Source organism: Merops nubicus, unplaced genomic scaffold (assembly GCF_000691845.1).
Source record: "Merops nubicus isolate BGI_N331 unplaced genomic scaffold, ASM69184v1 scaffold47339, whole genome shotgun sequence".
Lineage (NCBI taxonomy): Eukaryota > Metazoa > Chordata > Aves > Coraciiformes > Meropidae > Merops > Merops nubicus.
Genome location: NW_008633967.1, coordinates 11,925 through 23,965, shown reverse-complemented (window position 1 = coordinate 23,965; position 12,041 = coordinate 11,925). Strand labels below are relative to the sequence as shown.

The window sequence follows — 12,041 nt, the reverse complement described above, 5'->3', positions numbered from 1 at the left end:
CCCTCGGGCTCCGCTGCGCTCAGCGTCCCCTTCGCGCCTCAGGCAGCGGCTCTGCACAGGCGGTCCCGCCTCCGCTGCCGGGTGGTGCGGCACTCTCCCGGTCAGTGACCCAGCCTGGTCAGGACTTTCCTGATGGCTCTCTCGGATGTGTTTACTGAGATCTGTTCTGCAGAGAAGGAAGAGAGGATATGAATCTGCTCTGCCCCGCGGCCAGCTGTTTCCTTGTTTTCATGCTCTGGGTCAACGGAGCACAACAGATTAGTATCTCCCTCCCACTACTGGACATGGGTGCTAAGGTAATGAGGAGGAGGCGAGCAGAGCAAACGTAAATAAAGCCGACCTTCTGGGCTAGCAAAACGGTGTGCAGGGCTAAGCACCACCCCAAATGTTGCATAGCCCCAGGAGAAAGCTCAGTCATTTGCCCTAGCCTTGGTACAGCACAGGACCACGTGTCAGCACTGGGTCGCTCTTCCAGCAGTGGCAGGGGATCCTTGCTAGGCTGGTCCCTCACAAGTCCCTGGCCCCCACGAGCAGCTACCCCCTGGAAAGAGAACAGAGAGTGGGAAAGCAGGGCTGATCACAGAGGCAGAACGCATAGAAGTCATGGTGCAAACCAGGGGGATTACTGCTAAACCGGCCAAGGTTGTACCAAATTTCCCCTGCAAGGGTCTCAGCTTGTTAGTGTAGGCACGTGCTTGGATACTAGCTATGGCACTAGCTACGGGTGATGGGCAGGAGCTGGGGAATGCCTGTACTGGTTTGCAAGCAATCCCAAGGGAGGCCCATGGGCCTTCACCTATATAAATTTGTTTTAGCTGGACTAGGCAAAAAGAGTTCTTTTGCTAGTACTAGGAGGCTGATGACAGTGTGGCTGTAACCTTTGTTTGTCATTGTAAGGCTGCTTCTAGCTTCTGGGATCGTACCGTAGAATTATAGAATCATAGAATCGTTGAGGTTGGAAAAGACCTTTAAGATCTGCAAGTCCAACCATTAATCCAACACTGCCAAGTCCACATCTTGAAAGTTCTGGTTTTGTTTTTTTTCCTTAAAAAAACAAACAAACAGCAAGTAGTCCACTGTGGCATTGTTTGGCATGCACAGAACCCACTGGAGGGTGGCACAGGCCTCCCAAACACTGATCTCTGAAAAGGGAAAGCAGAGGAGGTGGCAGCTTGGGCATGTATGTTTTTATCCCTTTATGTGAATAAGGGCAATTCTTTTCTCAGAGGTGTGGGGTTTCTTAAGGAGCCAGCAAAATTTCTGTTCAGGTGTGTAACACTCCTGCCTTTACCTTCAGTAATCCATGCAGAAATCATTGTGTGCCTGCTAGCTTGGGATCCTAAGTAGGACTGGAGCATCACATATAAGGGGATGCCAAGGGAGGCCTCCCCTCAGGACAGAGCTGAAGGTGTAAACAGCTTGGTGGGTGATGCGGTGGGTTCGTGGGTGCAGACAGAGCTGAAAGAGGCGAGCTCTATGGAGCAGGTCTTGGCACAAGGCTATACCACTGTCTCACTGACTTTTGTTTGCCCCTCACCTACAGGCTATGCACTGGAGAAGAAAGTCTTAAGACAAATGGGGGGAAAAGTTGGCCTGCCTTGTTGTCATGAAATTCCCAGCTCAGAAAGCCTGAAGAATTACCGGGTCTACTGGCAGAAGAACAAGACAGAGGTAGTGCTTGCCTACGACGCGGGGAAGGTGATCTCCCAGGACACGCGGTATAAGAACCGGACAGAGATGGATGAAAGGAATCTCACCCTGTGGATCTCCCCTCTGGAAATCCTGGACAATGGCTCTTACCAGTGTGTGGTTCAGCACCTCAGAATTACTCAGAACTCAATTGTTTTGTGTGAGAACCATGTCACCCTCTTTGTTACAGGTAGGTGGCTGCCTCTTGACACCTGAGGCTTTCTTGTCTCAGCCTCTGGGGGTAAAGGCCACTCCTTCAAGCTTTAGTGTAGCAGATAGACTTTCATCAGGAAGCCTAAAAGAGTGCTGCAAGGTGTGTTAACCATTTCCATTCTAGCAGCCTCCCTCCTTACCTTTCCAAAACTACTCCTGGTACAGAGTATTTGCCTCTCCCACCACCAGCCCAGCATCCACCCTTTGATGCACCCCTGGAAAGGACACCTCCCAGGACCCCTCCCTAGGTAGCACTGCTGCTGGGTGCCCTAGGCCACCTCTGCCCTGTTGAATTTTGGGCAAAGCAAAGAGCAAGTCCTTGGTGTACCAGAAGCATCCTAAGCTGAAGGAGGAATGGGATGGTATTGCTTCTGTGGCCACAGCAGTATCCCAGCCCTGCAACCAATGCCTGGGGAGCCCAGACTCTCTTGGGGGGCTGGCCAGCTCACCAGCTGCACTGCAGCTCTAAAACTTAAGGCTGCACTCAGATTTGAGACTTTTTCCTTTAAAGAAACAACACAAGTTCCTTTGTCATAAGAACAAAATTTTGCTCAAAACGAATCTGAATCTTTTTCATGGAGGCTACAAAAAGTTCCGTTGACATTATTTTCCACTGGTTTTGTGGCAGCTGGTCAACCAAAGGCACAGATACTGGTAACATACATAAAAATATACACACATTTGAATATATTTAGCAGTAGAGAGTTCTAGGAATCTTCCAGACAAGTCAGTGAATGAGCATTCACCATCTGGAATGAGATTCACCAGCAAAAAAGCCCAAGCTCCTGAAGTTTGGCCATTGCCTGCTTGTCTGAGGGAATGGTGGGCATATGTGCAAGGAGGCAAATTTAGTGATCTTTCTGGGGAACTGACACAAAAAAAAGGAAGTGCTCTGCCAGTACCTTCTCTAGCCATGAGGGCTGAGGAGTTAACTGCGTGAAAAACTTGAAACAGTGGATCTCTTGTCTTCTGCACAAATACTCCAATTTATTTCTTTCTAGAAATCCCCTTACTGTCTTAACAGGCCAGTTGCAATAATTGTGGTAGACTTCTGCTCCCCTTGGTAAAGCAGGATCACTGTTGGGACCAGAAAAGGGAAAGCTCCCCTCACCTCTGCTGGAATCAGACTAATCTGAGAGAGGTGGAAAGGTTGTTACTCCTTGGTGAATGATTAGGGAGCCTCAGTGAAGCTAGCTGGGATGTCTGAAGGGACTTTCCAGACTGGAGATCAGTGCTGTATTGCTCAACATATAGTGGGCCTGGAAGGAAATCCAGGTCTCTCCTTGTCTGCTACTCTTTGGCTGTGTAATGTTGAGCAAGTTTCACCAGTTACTAGTTACTTGGTGGCTTACACCATGGGTTGACGGTCAGCAGAAGCCATGGAAGGTGCACTATGACCGCAAGCAATCTGCCTTGTGCAGATCCCAGCAGCCAGGTGGTCAAATGGCGAGTCAGCCAGGGAGCAGTGACAGACCAAACCTTAGTTTCTCCAAAAAGGGTCTTCTTGCAGTGAGTGGAGCAACGTGCTGCAGCTCTCTGTTTGGACTTGACATGGCTGGGGCTGGTTCCTGGAGTGGTGTGCAGTTTATGGACCTATAGCTGGCAGGGATGGGAGGGAGAATTTGGTCCCTTTGGTAGCAGTTGGTGTTGATGTGACTTAGGCCCACCAGGAAGCCACACGCTGAATTCTTTTCCTGACTGGTGCCTCTCTTGCTAAAGATGTGATCCCACAGAGATATTTCCAGTGGGAGAGTTGCCTTAAATAGTTCCTTTTCCACCTCTTGCCTCCTCCTCCTTACCCTGGGCTGTTTATTGCAACCTGTGGGCATCCCCAGTTGTGCCAATGCAACTGTTAACAGTAAGACAGTGAACCATATTGGCAAAGGTAAGCAGGCAGAAAAGGACACCACCTTTCTTCTCTTCCTTTTTCACCCATATTAATCCTCTTATCCATTTCTCCATGCAGCCCCACAGCAATGCATCTGATCAGGTGGGGAGGCATGGAACAATCTCTGTAGGTGGGAAACCTCTGAGAACTGTATTTGGCAATGAGAAAAAAAAAAGTCTAGTGAGAAGTCTCCATGGTCTGAGAGGACCTGTGCATTGCTATGCATTTTTGCAATGACTAGCGTGACTGTCTTGCTCTCAGCTGGGCCTTCTGCAGGGGCTGTCTTGCAGAATGTGTAACTCAGCCACCTGATGGATCTCCTGCCTGAAAGACCAACATGTGACTTCCCTCCTTTCCCAGCAGAGATGGACCCTCCGTGAGCTTCTGGCTAGGAAAGGACAACTGAGTGAGGCAAAAACTTAATTGTCTACCATTGCCTGTAATAGGGATTTTTAGTCAGTCACGTATTTTTCCAACCTGTTTTATGATTCCTTCTGTTGTTCCACAAACTGCTGTACATAGAGACAAACAGCAGCTTTGAAGAGATAGGGTCATGAAGTCTGTGCACTGCCCAGGGAGAAGAAGAACCAGAGACTAAGGCCATATCCAGTCAGGACTATGGGGAGAATATTAAGGCAGGAGAAAGGCCAAACAGATTATGATAAAGAATGCCCTGTGGGGGAGTCTTTGTTTTGGCCATGGTCAAATCAGGTCTGCAGCACTCTCTGTACTTTGACACAATGGTAACTAAATCTTTCTTGCTTCAGCTGACTTCAGTAATCCGAATATAACAACGGAAGTATCCACTAATTCTTGTGAATCAACTGAGATGGTGGTGAGATGTTCTTCTCATGGAGGTTTCCCCAAACCCAAAATCTCTGGAGCCCTCAACAACGAGCCCATTGTGTGGAATAACAGCTTGGTGTCCAAGTCCAGTCTCAGCCTGTACAACGTCACCGCCAAAGCATGGGTCAATGTGACTGAAGACATCAGCTTCACTTGCTCCGTTGAATATAATGGCTTTGCCAAGTCCACCAGTTTGCTTCTGAGTAGGTTTTATTCATAGTTTGTGTTACAAACATTTTGCTGAATCCATTGAATCGTCTCTCTGAGAAAGCAGTAGATTTTTTTGTATCTGGTCATGCAAGGATGACCCAGTGATCCCATCTGTGGACTGCACACTGAAATTTTTCAAACACTGTGAGACAGCAGGTTTGGAAGAAGAGTTACAACAGTGACTTACAAGGAGAGAGAGATAGCTCTATCTTCCTGCTGCTCTACCGTGACTCACAGCTGGGCTGAGAGGGCAACTGGATCCAGTTGTGACCTGGTGACGTTAGCCTCGGTGGCTCACACAGGTTGAGGCTGCCACCATCCAGTGCCCCTCTGTACCAGCACAGTCTTGCTGCCAGTTGTTTGGCACAGACATGGTATTCAAATGGGGGACTTGAGAAATGTGTGTGCCTGGACAGCCACAAGTTGCACTTAAAAAGAATTGCCTCATTTAGCAAGTATGTTTGTTCCTGCTTCAGTGACAGAAACTGTCACCTGAGGTCTAGACAAAATTTTGCTTTCATGCACATATTTAATATGAGGTTAACTCATACAAAAAAAAATGCCATCACTGTGCATGGCTTAAAAGTGATAATGTAATAGATAGGTCTGGGCTTTGAAAAGCGTAGGGCACAGGTGGGGAAGGCACAGCATGAGGGAAGGCAGCACACTGCAGCCCAGATGTTCTGCAGTAGAAGGGGCTATGCAGGAAAATTCTTAAAGCCAAAAAGATTTTTAGTTTTTTCAATGTTGTTACCAAAAAAGTATTCTGAAATGTCTCTGGATCTGATGTTTTCACTGTAGAGATAAGGGCACCTTCAAGGGGAGCTAGGTTCCCTTTTCCTAGGGAACTGTACCTTTATTCATCAAGGTACCTTATTCGTCAGTCTTACTTAAATCAAAGGGGCTCATGAGGAGAGATGCCATTCAGCTTCAGGACGAGTGCCAGAAACTAGTGCTTTATGAATATTCGTTATTGCTGGATGTGGTGCATAATATCTCTGGAGATGGTAATGGAAGAAGGTTATGAGTATCATACTACGTAGAAAAGGAAAGGGAAAAAAGTTATAATAATAATACACTGTTATCATAGACGCATAGAATTGAATCATAGAATGGTTTGGGTTGGAAGGGACCTTAAAGATCACCTAGTTCAAACTCCCCTGCTGAGGGCAGGGACACCTCCCACTAGACCAGGTTCCACAACGCCCTCTCCAACCTGGTCTTGAACATAGCCAGTGTTGGAACATCCACAACTTCCCTGTCCAACCTGTTCCAGTGTCTCACCACCTTCACAGTGATGAAGGTGGTGAGATACACAGATTCTCAGAGGAGGGTGCAATCAATAGTGACAACAGCAGTCACAAAACCCCCACTTTTTGATTTTTTCAGATGTAGAACCACTCCCATTTCGGTATGATGGAAATGGTCCTCCAAACATGTCTTTCATGAACACAAAGTTCCAGACTGAATACAGCCTCTGGGAAACATAAGAGGCAAACCCTACAGTAGAGGGGAGCACTGTACAGTGGATCAGGCTCGTGTCTTAGAAGTTGAATAATGCTTAATTGTGCCAGGTGCCAATGATGAAAATCTGAGGACCTATGAACATGCACCAAGTCTGTCCCTCCTGTTCAATTAGGGTTGTCCTGTAACATACAAGAACGGCCTGTTATCTACTCTAATGTCCCAGTGGCAGAATGGTCATCTACAGTGGTGAAAAGCCAAAGGCTCCAGGTCCACTCAAGCTGAACTCTGCCACAGCGTTCTTTTCTTGCCATGCAGAATGAAGTCTATTCTAGTCTCTTTAAAGCATCATTCTCCATCACCTGTGAATTCACAGTGGAAAAAATTAGACATAAATCTGGTGAAAACAGTAAAAAAAAAACAAAACTGCAGAGTACTTTTGAGAATGGAAGTTCTCTAGATATGGAGTCAGATGTTTCCACCAAGCCTAACCATTTTATTTAAAAACAGCTTATGTGTTTTAAATACTGCAGGTCTCAGTTCTATTCTGGACAAAGATCCATCATTTCAGATTCTGTGAAGGTGTTAAAAATTTCAGCACATAGCAAATGTGAGGTAGTGGAAGAAATTTAGGTGTCAGCTTTGTCTGCTTGTTTATTGAATAGGCAAATTTTCAGGCTGAATATCTGAATTATAATTTGGCCCGAACCACCAAAAGTCACGTATCTGATCTTACATGAAGATGCCAATATGTTGTTGGATCCTTTATTTATGTTTTATTTCTTCTGTCTCAGAAAAAGCAAAAAACTGTGCTGTCCCTACTGTGCCTCCGTCTTATAATGTCATTACTGCTTCAAGTATCATCATTATTATCTTCCTTTTGGCTGTCACCCTAGCAGCAAGATACCTCCCAAGGCATGGTAAGTATAGCTCCTTTTTCAAGAAATGATCTCTTATGGCTTATGGTATTTCTGTGTAAAATATGCATTTATAGAAACTATACTGACACACTAGGTATTTTTGTACCTTCTCATTTCCTTTTTTTTTTTTGGTGCAGCATCTACTATCACAAAATCTAAGTTCAGCTCAGGACTTTCCTACATTTTGTGTGCAAGCTGCACTAGGGTTCAAGTTCGAGGGTGAAGGGGTGATGAGGAGTTTTGACAGCAGTTCAAAGTATTTCCAAAATCTTACTCGGAATTGAAGAGATTCATAAAGGTCTGGGTTTATGTGTTAAGATGCTTGAAGATGCCAAGACTCTTGGTGATCATCACAGATACAGCTGAGCACTGACAGTTTCAAAATGAGATCTCTCTGTACACTTAGACAATCCCTCGGAAAAGTCTCAGAGGCGAAGTTACGGACGTACATAGTGCTAGGGCCGCAGACAGCATAGCTGTCCCGCACGTGGGAGAGCCCCAGCCGGGAGAGCTGGAGCTGTCCTCTGTGTGGCCAAAACCGCGCAGGTGAGGTGCCCCGTCCCACCTTACAACGTCTTCGGTAACTCCAGACATGTCTCCAGGAGTTTTTCAGTGGCAAAGGGGATCTCAAGCATCTCACAGTTAGGTGGCAGCTGAGTAGATTTTTATTCTTTTTGTGACTCAAAGTCTCATCTGCTAGCTGTTGCTCCTAATCATGTCTAAGCTGACCTGGCCAGGAAGGCCCTTAAGATGTGGGTAGACATCTAATGGACTTATAAAGGCAGCTAGGCATCCAGCCAGTATTGAAAGGCAACAGCAGTTGCTGTCCTATCCACATCCTGTTAGTAGCTTTGAAAAGTAGTCCTGGAGAAACACAGCAGGCTTTGCAACATGCTATAAATATCACACAATCAAGTTCTGTCAGGTCACTGGGGAAGTGAAGTCTGGAGACAAGATTTCCACGCTGAGCGTGCTCTGTTCAGACTACTTAAACCAGAAGGCGCCAGTCTGAGTGTCTTAGCTCATCACGACCACAGTGGTATCCCCCACTGGAAAGAGGTGCTTTGCCAGGCAGCAGGGACTTGGTTCACTTAGGGATACTTGTAAGTTTGTTGTGCTTGTGTCTTCTGCTGCCTCTATTTCAACTTCAGACAAGTCCACTCCCAAGCCAGAAGTCAGAAGGTAGAATTACTATTTTTCTTTTCTGTGCCTCGCCAACCACATCCCTTCAAAAACCAGTGTGACCACTGAGTCAGGCAGGGCTAATTTTCTGTTTGGTGTTTTACCACAAAGAAAGGAAGCTTCTGGAAGGCAATGACTCTCGGCCACACCTGCACACCTCCTCATGTTCCGTTCATGTGCCCCTATGACCCGAGCGCTGGCTCTCCCCTCCTGTTCCCTGGGGCTGTGTCAATGGGAAAGCAGCAAGCAGGCTGAAATCAAGAAAATCACAGCTGATCACAGGGAGTGCTGTTAGCTGTGTGCATAATGAACTTCCTTGCCATTAAATTAGTAAGATTCTGGAGCATTCTGAGATAGCCTTTTAAACCAAATTACTTTTAAAGTAATTGTAAAAAGTGTATCAATATGATAGAATGTGACCAACTGCAAGAGCATGGGACATGGCTGCATAAACTAGAATTTCCCTTTCAGTCCCATTTCCCTAATATGCACAGGGAGTAGATTTGCCGAATCAGGTGGTGTTTTGCTGTCCAGCCACTTTCCAGACCAGGCATATACTGCAAGAATCTGAAGCTAGAGCTTCAGTCCAACTTATCAGTTTGCACAGTTGTCACATTTCAGTGGCGCTGTGCGTTGCCACCTGTCTGGGAAGAAAAATACCTGTCTGAAGAGCGTTTCCTGCTGGTGTTGGTACAAGTTGCATTTCAAGAGCTACTGCGGGAGCTCAGAATAGGTCTGAGAGGGCCTCTGTTGCTCTTACATATGGAAAGCTAAGTCTGGAGCTGACTGGATGCTAAGAGTGGTTTCGGAGCTGAAGAAGCCATGCCTCAAAGAGCTGAAGTGTGGGAGGAAAGAATAGAAAGAACAAAACAGAAATAAGAGTTCTCAGATGTGTGATTGTGGTGATGACCAAAACATGTAAATGCTTTGTTGAGGTTCACAAGCCCCTGCTTTGAGGAGCTCAAAGCCTATCTTTGCAGTAATTTAAGAATGGAACTCTAAATCTTTTTTTCTTTTTGGTTCTTTCATTAATTTAACACAAACCCCCAAGATTAGAGGTCACTTAAGAGTTTAGGATCCACATTGTAAGATTTGTGCAAGTACAATTTGCTGTAATAGTACAGGGAGATTCAACTTCAATGACTAAAACAAAAGTAATTCATAGCTACGGAGATACTAAGGGGCTCTGGTTAATCTGAACTTCATTTCAAGCACTGGAAGTGTTAGTTGGCTGGCTCTAACACTGGCATTCTTTCACTTGATTGGTAAACTGCATTTAGTGATGTGTAACTTTTACCATTATTTCCCTTATGACCTTACCACTTCATAATTATTGTCAAGTCATATAATTGTTATTTCCCTTATGACCTTAGCGGGTAGCAACCCGTCTTTGTGCCAGGCTGAGGTCCTAGCCCTGTGCTAATGAGAACTGTTTTATCTATATGAACTATATAGATAACCTTTACATATAACAGAGCTTTCTATCAAGTCAGACTATGGCTATGGGCCAGCCATATTCAGATGCACTGCAGGCATGAGTCCTGCCAAGGAAAAATAGGATAACTAGACCTAAAAGATTTATTTATCTTTAATTTCTTCACTCCTTTCTTCTCTCTTTGTGGAAGAAGACATTTGGATTCAGCACTTTTATGTCTTCTGGAATTTCAAATACTAACGAGAGATCTTCTTTTTCAGTCTGTTCTCACTGTTGTAAGCCTCAGGATTCAGGGGAAGAGGGTATGAAAGAATGTATGAAGCCACCTATGAGCTCTAAAGTGACATCTGAAACATCATCTCTATGACCAGATAGCATTTGCAGGTAATTTTCTTCACTATTGTTCTCTTGGCAAAACACCTTCTCAAATACTACTAGATTCTTGGGCAATCTTGGCTCACAAAAGCACTTATGGCTTAAATTTAATATGGCTGTGTGCTGTCCTAAATAAATCAAACTGGTAGGTCCTGAAGTGCTGGGGTTAAACCCCCAGCCCTGAATGAGGGTTGACATATGGATGATGTCCACAACCAGGCAAGAAGAACCCTTCTGACTGGTTTTCACCCAAGGTCTGGCCAGCCTTGGGTGGGAACTCATGAGGAGATCACCACCAGGTGCCCCCACCTTCCATATTAACTTGGCAGGGCAAGAAGCCACCTCTATAAGACCTGACTCTGCTTGCCATGGGGCTGGGAGGTTTATTTACACAGTGCATGAGCTGTGTGGGGGTTCTGGTTGTTGGAAAGGCTCCCCGGCTGTACGTAGCAATTGGAGTTCCCAGGGCTGCGGGGAGAAAGATGAGTCTCTCTTTGGGAAACCTCTACATAATTGGACTCCTTGCCTGGCTGGTTCCATCTACCATGGCTTGTATCCATGGCCATCTTGTTCCCTTCTGCACATTGTATGCAGTGAGTGAGTGTGTTAGTTTATTCCTCCCTCCAGTGGTCTGGCACCTTGGTTCATTTGTGTGTGATTTAAGGTCAGAGGAAGGAATCTGGCTGTAGGTTTGCCCATTAATAATACTATCCTTCTATGCTGAGCAAGTGGTCAGAAGCAGAGGGCCCTATTGCCAGCTCAGGCACGTGGTGTTTCCTGGCCAGGTAACTGAAAGAATGATGCTTATGTTGCTTGTGAGGCATTGCTTTGTTGGGGTTATTGCAAATTTCTAGAAATGAACCTAGTGAAAAATGTTAGAGGATTGAATTTCCTGGGCTGCTAAGCTGCTTTCTTCACAGAATGGGCTTTGCATGGATAGCATTCATTTCTATAAGTAACATAACATTTTAGAGACTAAATGGAGATGAAGAGAGAGAGAGAAATATGAAAGAAAAGGAACATTTGACAGCCTTGACTGTCAGTGTCGCCCCTGAACCTGTGTAAGGAAGCTGCTAAATGCCCAAAAAGTGGGTTTGTAGCACAGCCACCCATCTATCAGGATCTGCAGTGACATCCCCTGCCTCTGCCCCTGTGCTCATTTTACAGGCTTCTCAGCTAAGAACTGAGCAGTCTTTTGGTTCCTGTCCTGTTGGATGCATTTGCGAGTAGCTCACCACTACTACAGGTCCCACATGTGGCTTCATCACTTAGAGGTTATTTCTGGCCATTGCCCTCTGAGCCATGTTCCTGATCTTATGCATGAACATGGGAACATCACTGATGACAGAAATGAAAGACTGACCAGATGGTGGTGGGGGAGAGGTGAACAAGAGAACAACTGCAGCTTTCCCAGCAGGACTAGCAGTGCCAGTCCACTTACAAAATATTTCCATTTCCTTCAGCAGCTGGAGGAATGGAGAGGGAACAGTTCCCCTTCTAAGGCTTGCCCAGGAAACACCTGTGCTTTAAAGGTGTTACTTTTGATATCAAGGTGTTGTGAAGGACGGGTTGGGGCTTACCAACGTATTATGACTATGAAGCATTATACTCATTTTGGCTTAAAAGCTCAACTGTGTTCAGGGCTGTGTCCTCCAAAAAGACATTTTCAAGTCAAGAGACTTAAGAGATTAGCAGCTAACTGTTCTTCATTATCCAGGTGACTGCATTTTCTGCTCTGATGACAGCATGCTGTTTTGCCGCTGCAGTGCCTTAGAGTAACATCTGTAGAGTCCTAGAAGTCATGAATCTGTCATGCTGT

At 45.7% G+C, this 12,041-nt stretch overlaps 1 protein-coding gene across 1 annotated transcript; it reads left to right on the top strand.

Annotated features, from left to right (window-relative positions):
• Window positions 1-1,543: 1,543 nt before the first annotated feature.
• Window positions 1,544-10,214, top strand: CD80 (CD80 molecule; the record flags this gene model as incomplete). Its single annotated transcript, XM_008948418.1, has 4 exons — window positions 1,544-1,879; window positions 4,558-4,839; window positions 7,105-7,230; window positions 10,108-10,214. Coding segments are annotated over 4 exons (851 nt in total), but the record flags the coding sequence as incomplete, so codon positions are not given.
• Between the last annotated feature and the right edge of the window lie 1,827 nt (window positions 10,215-12,041).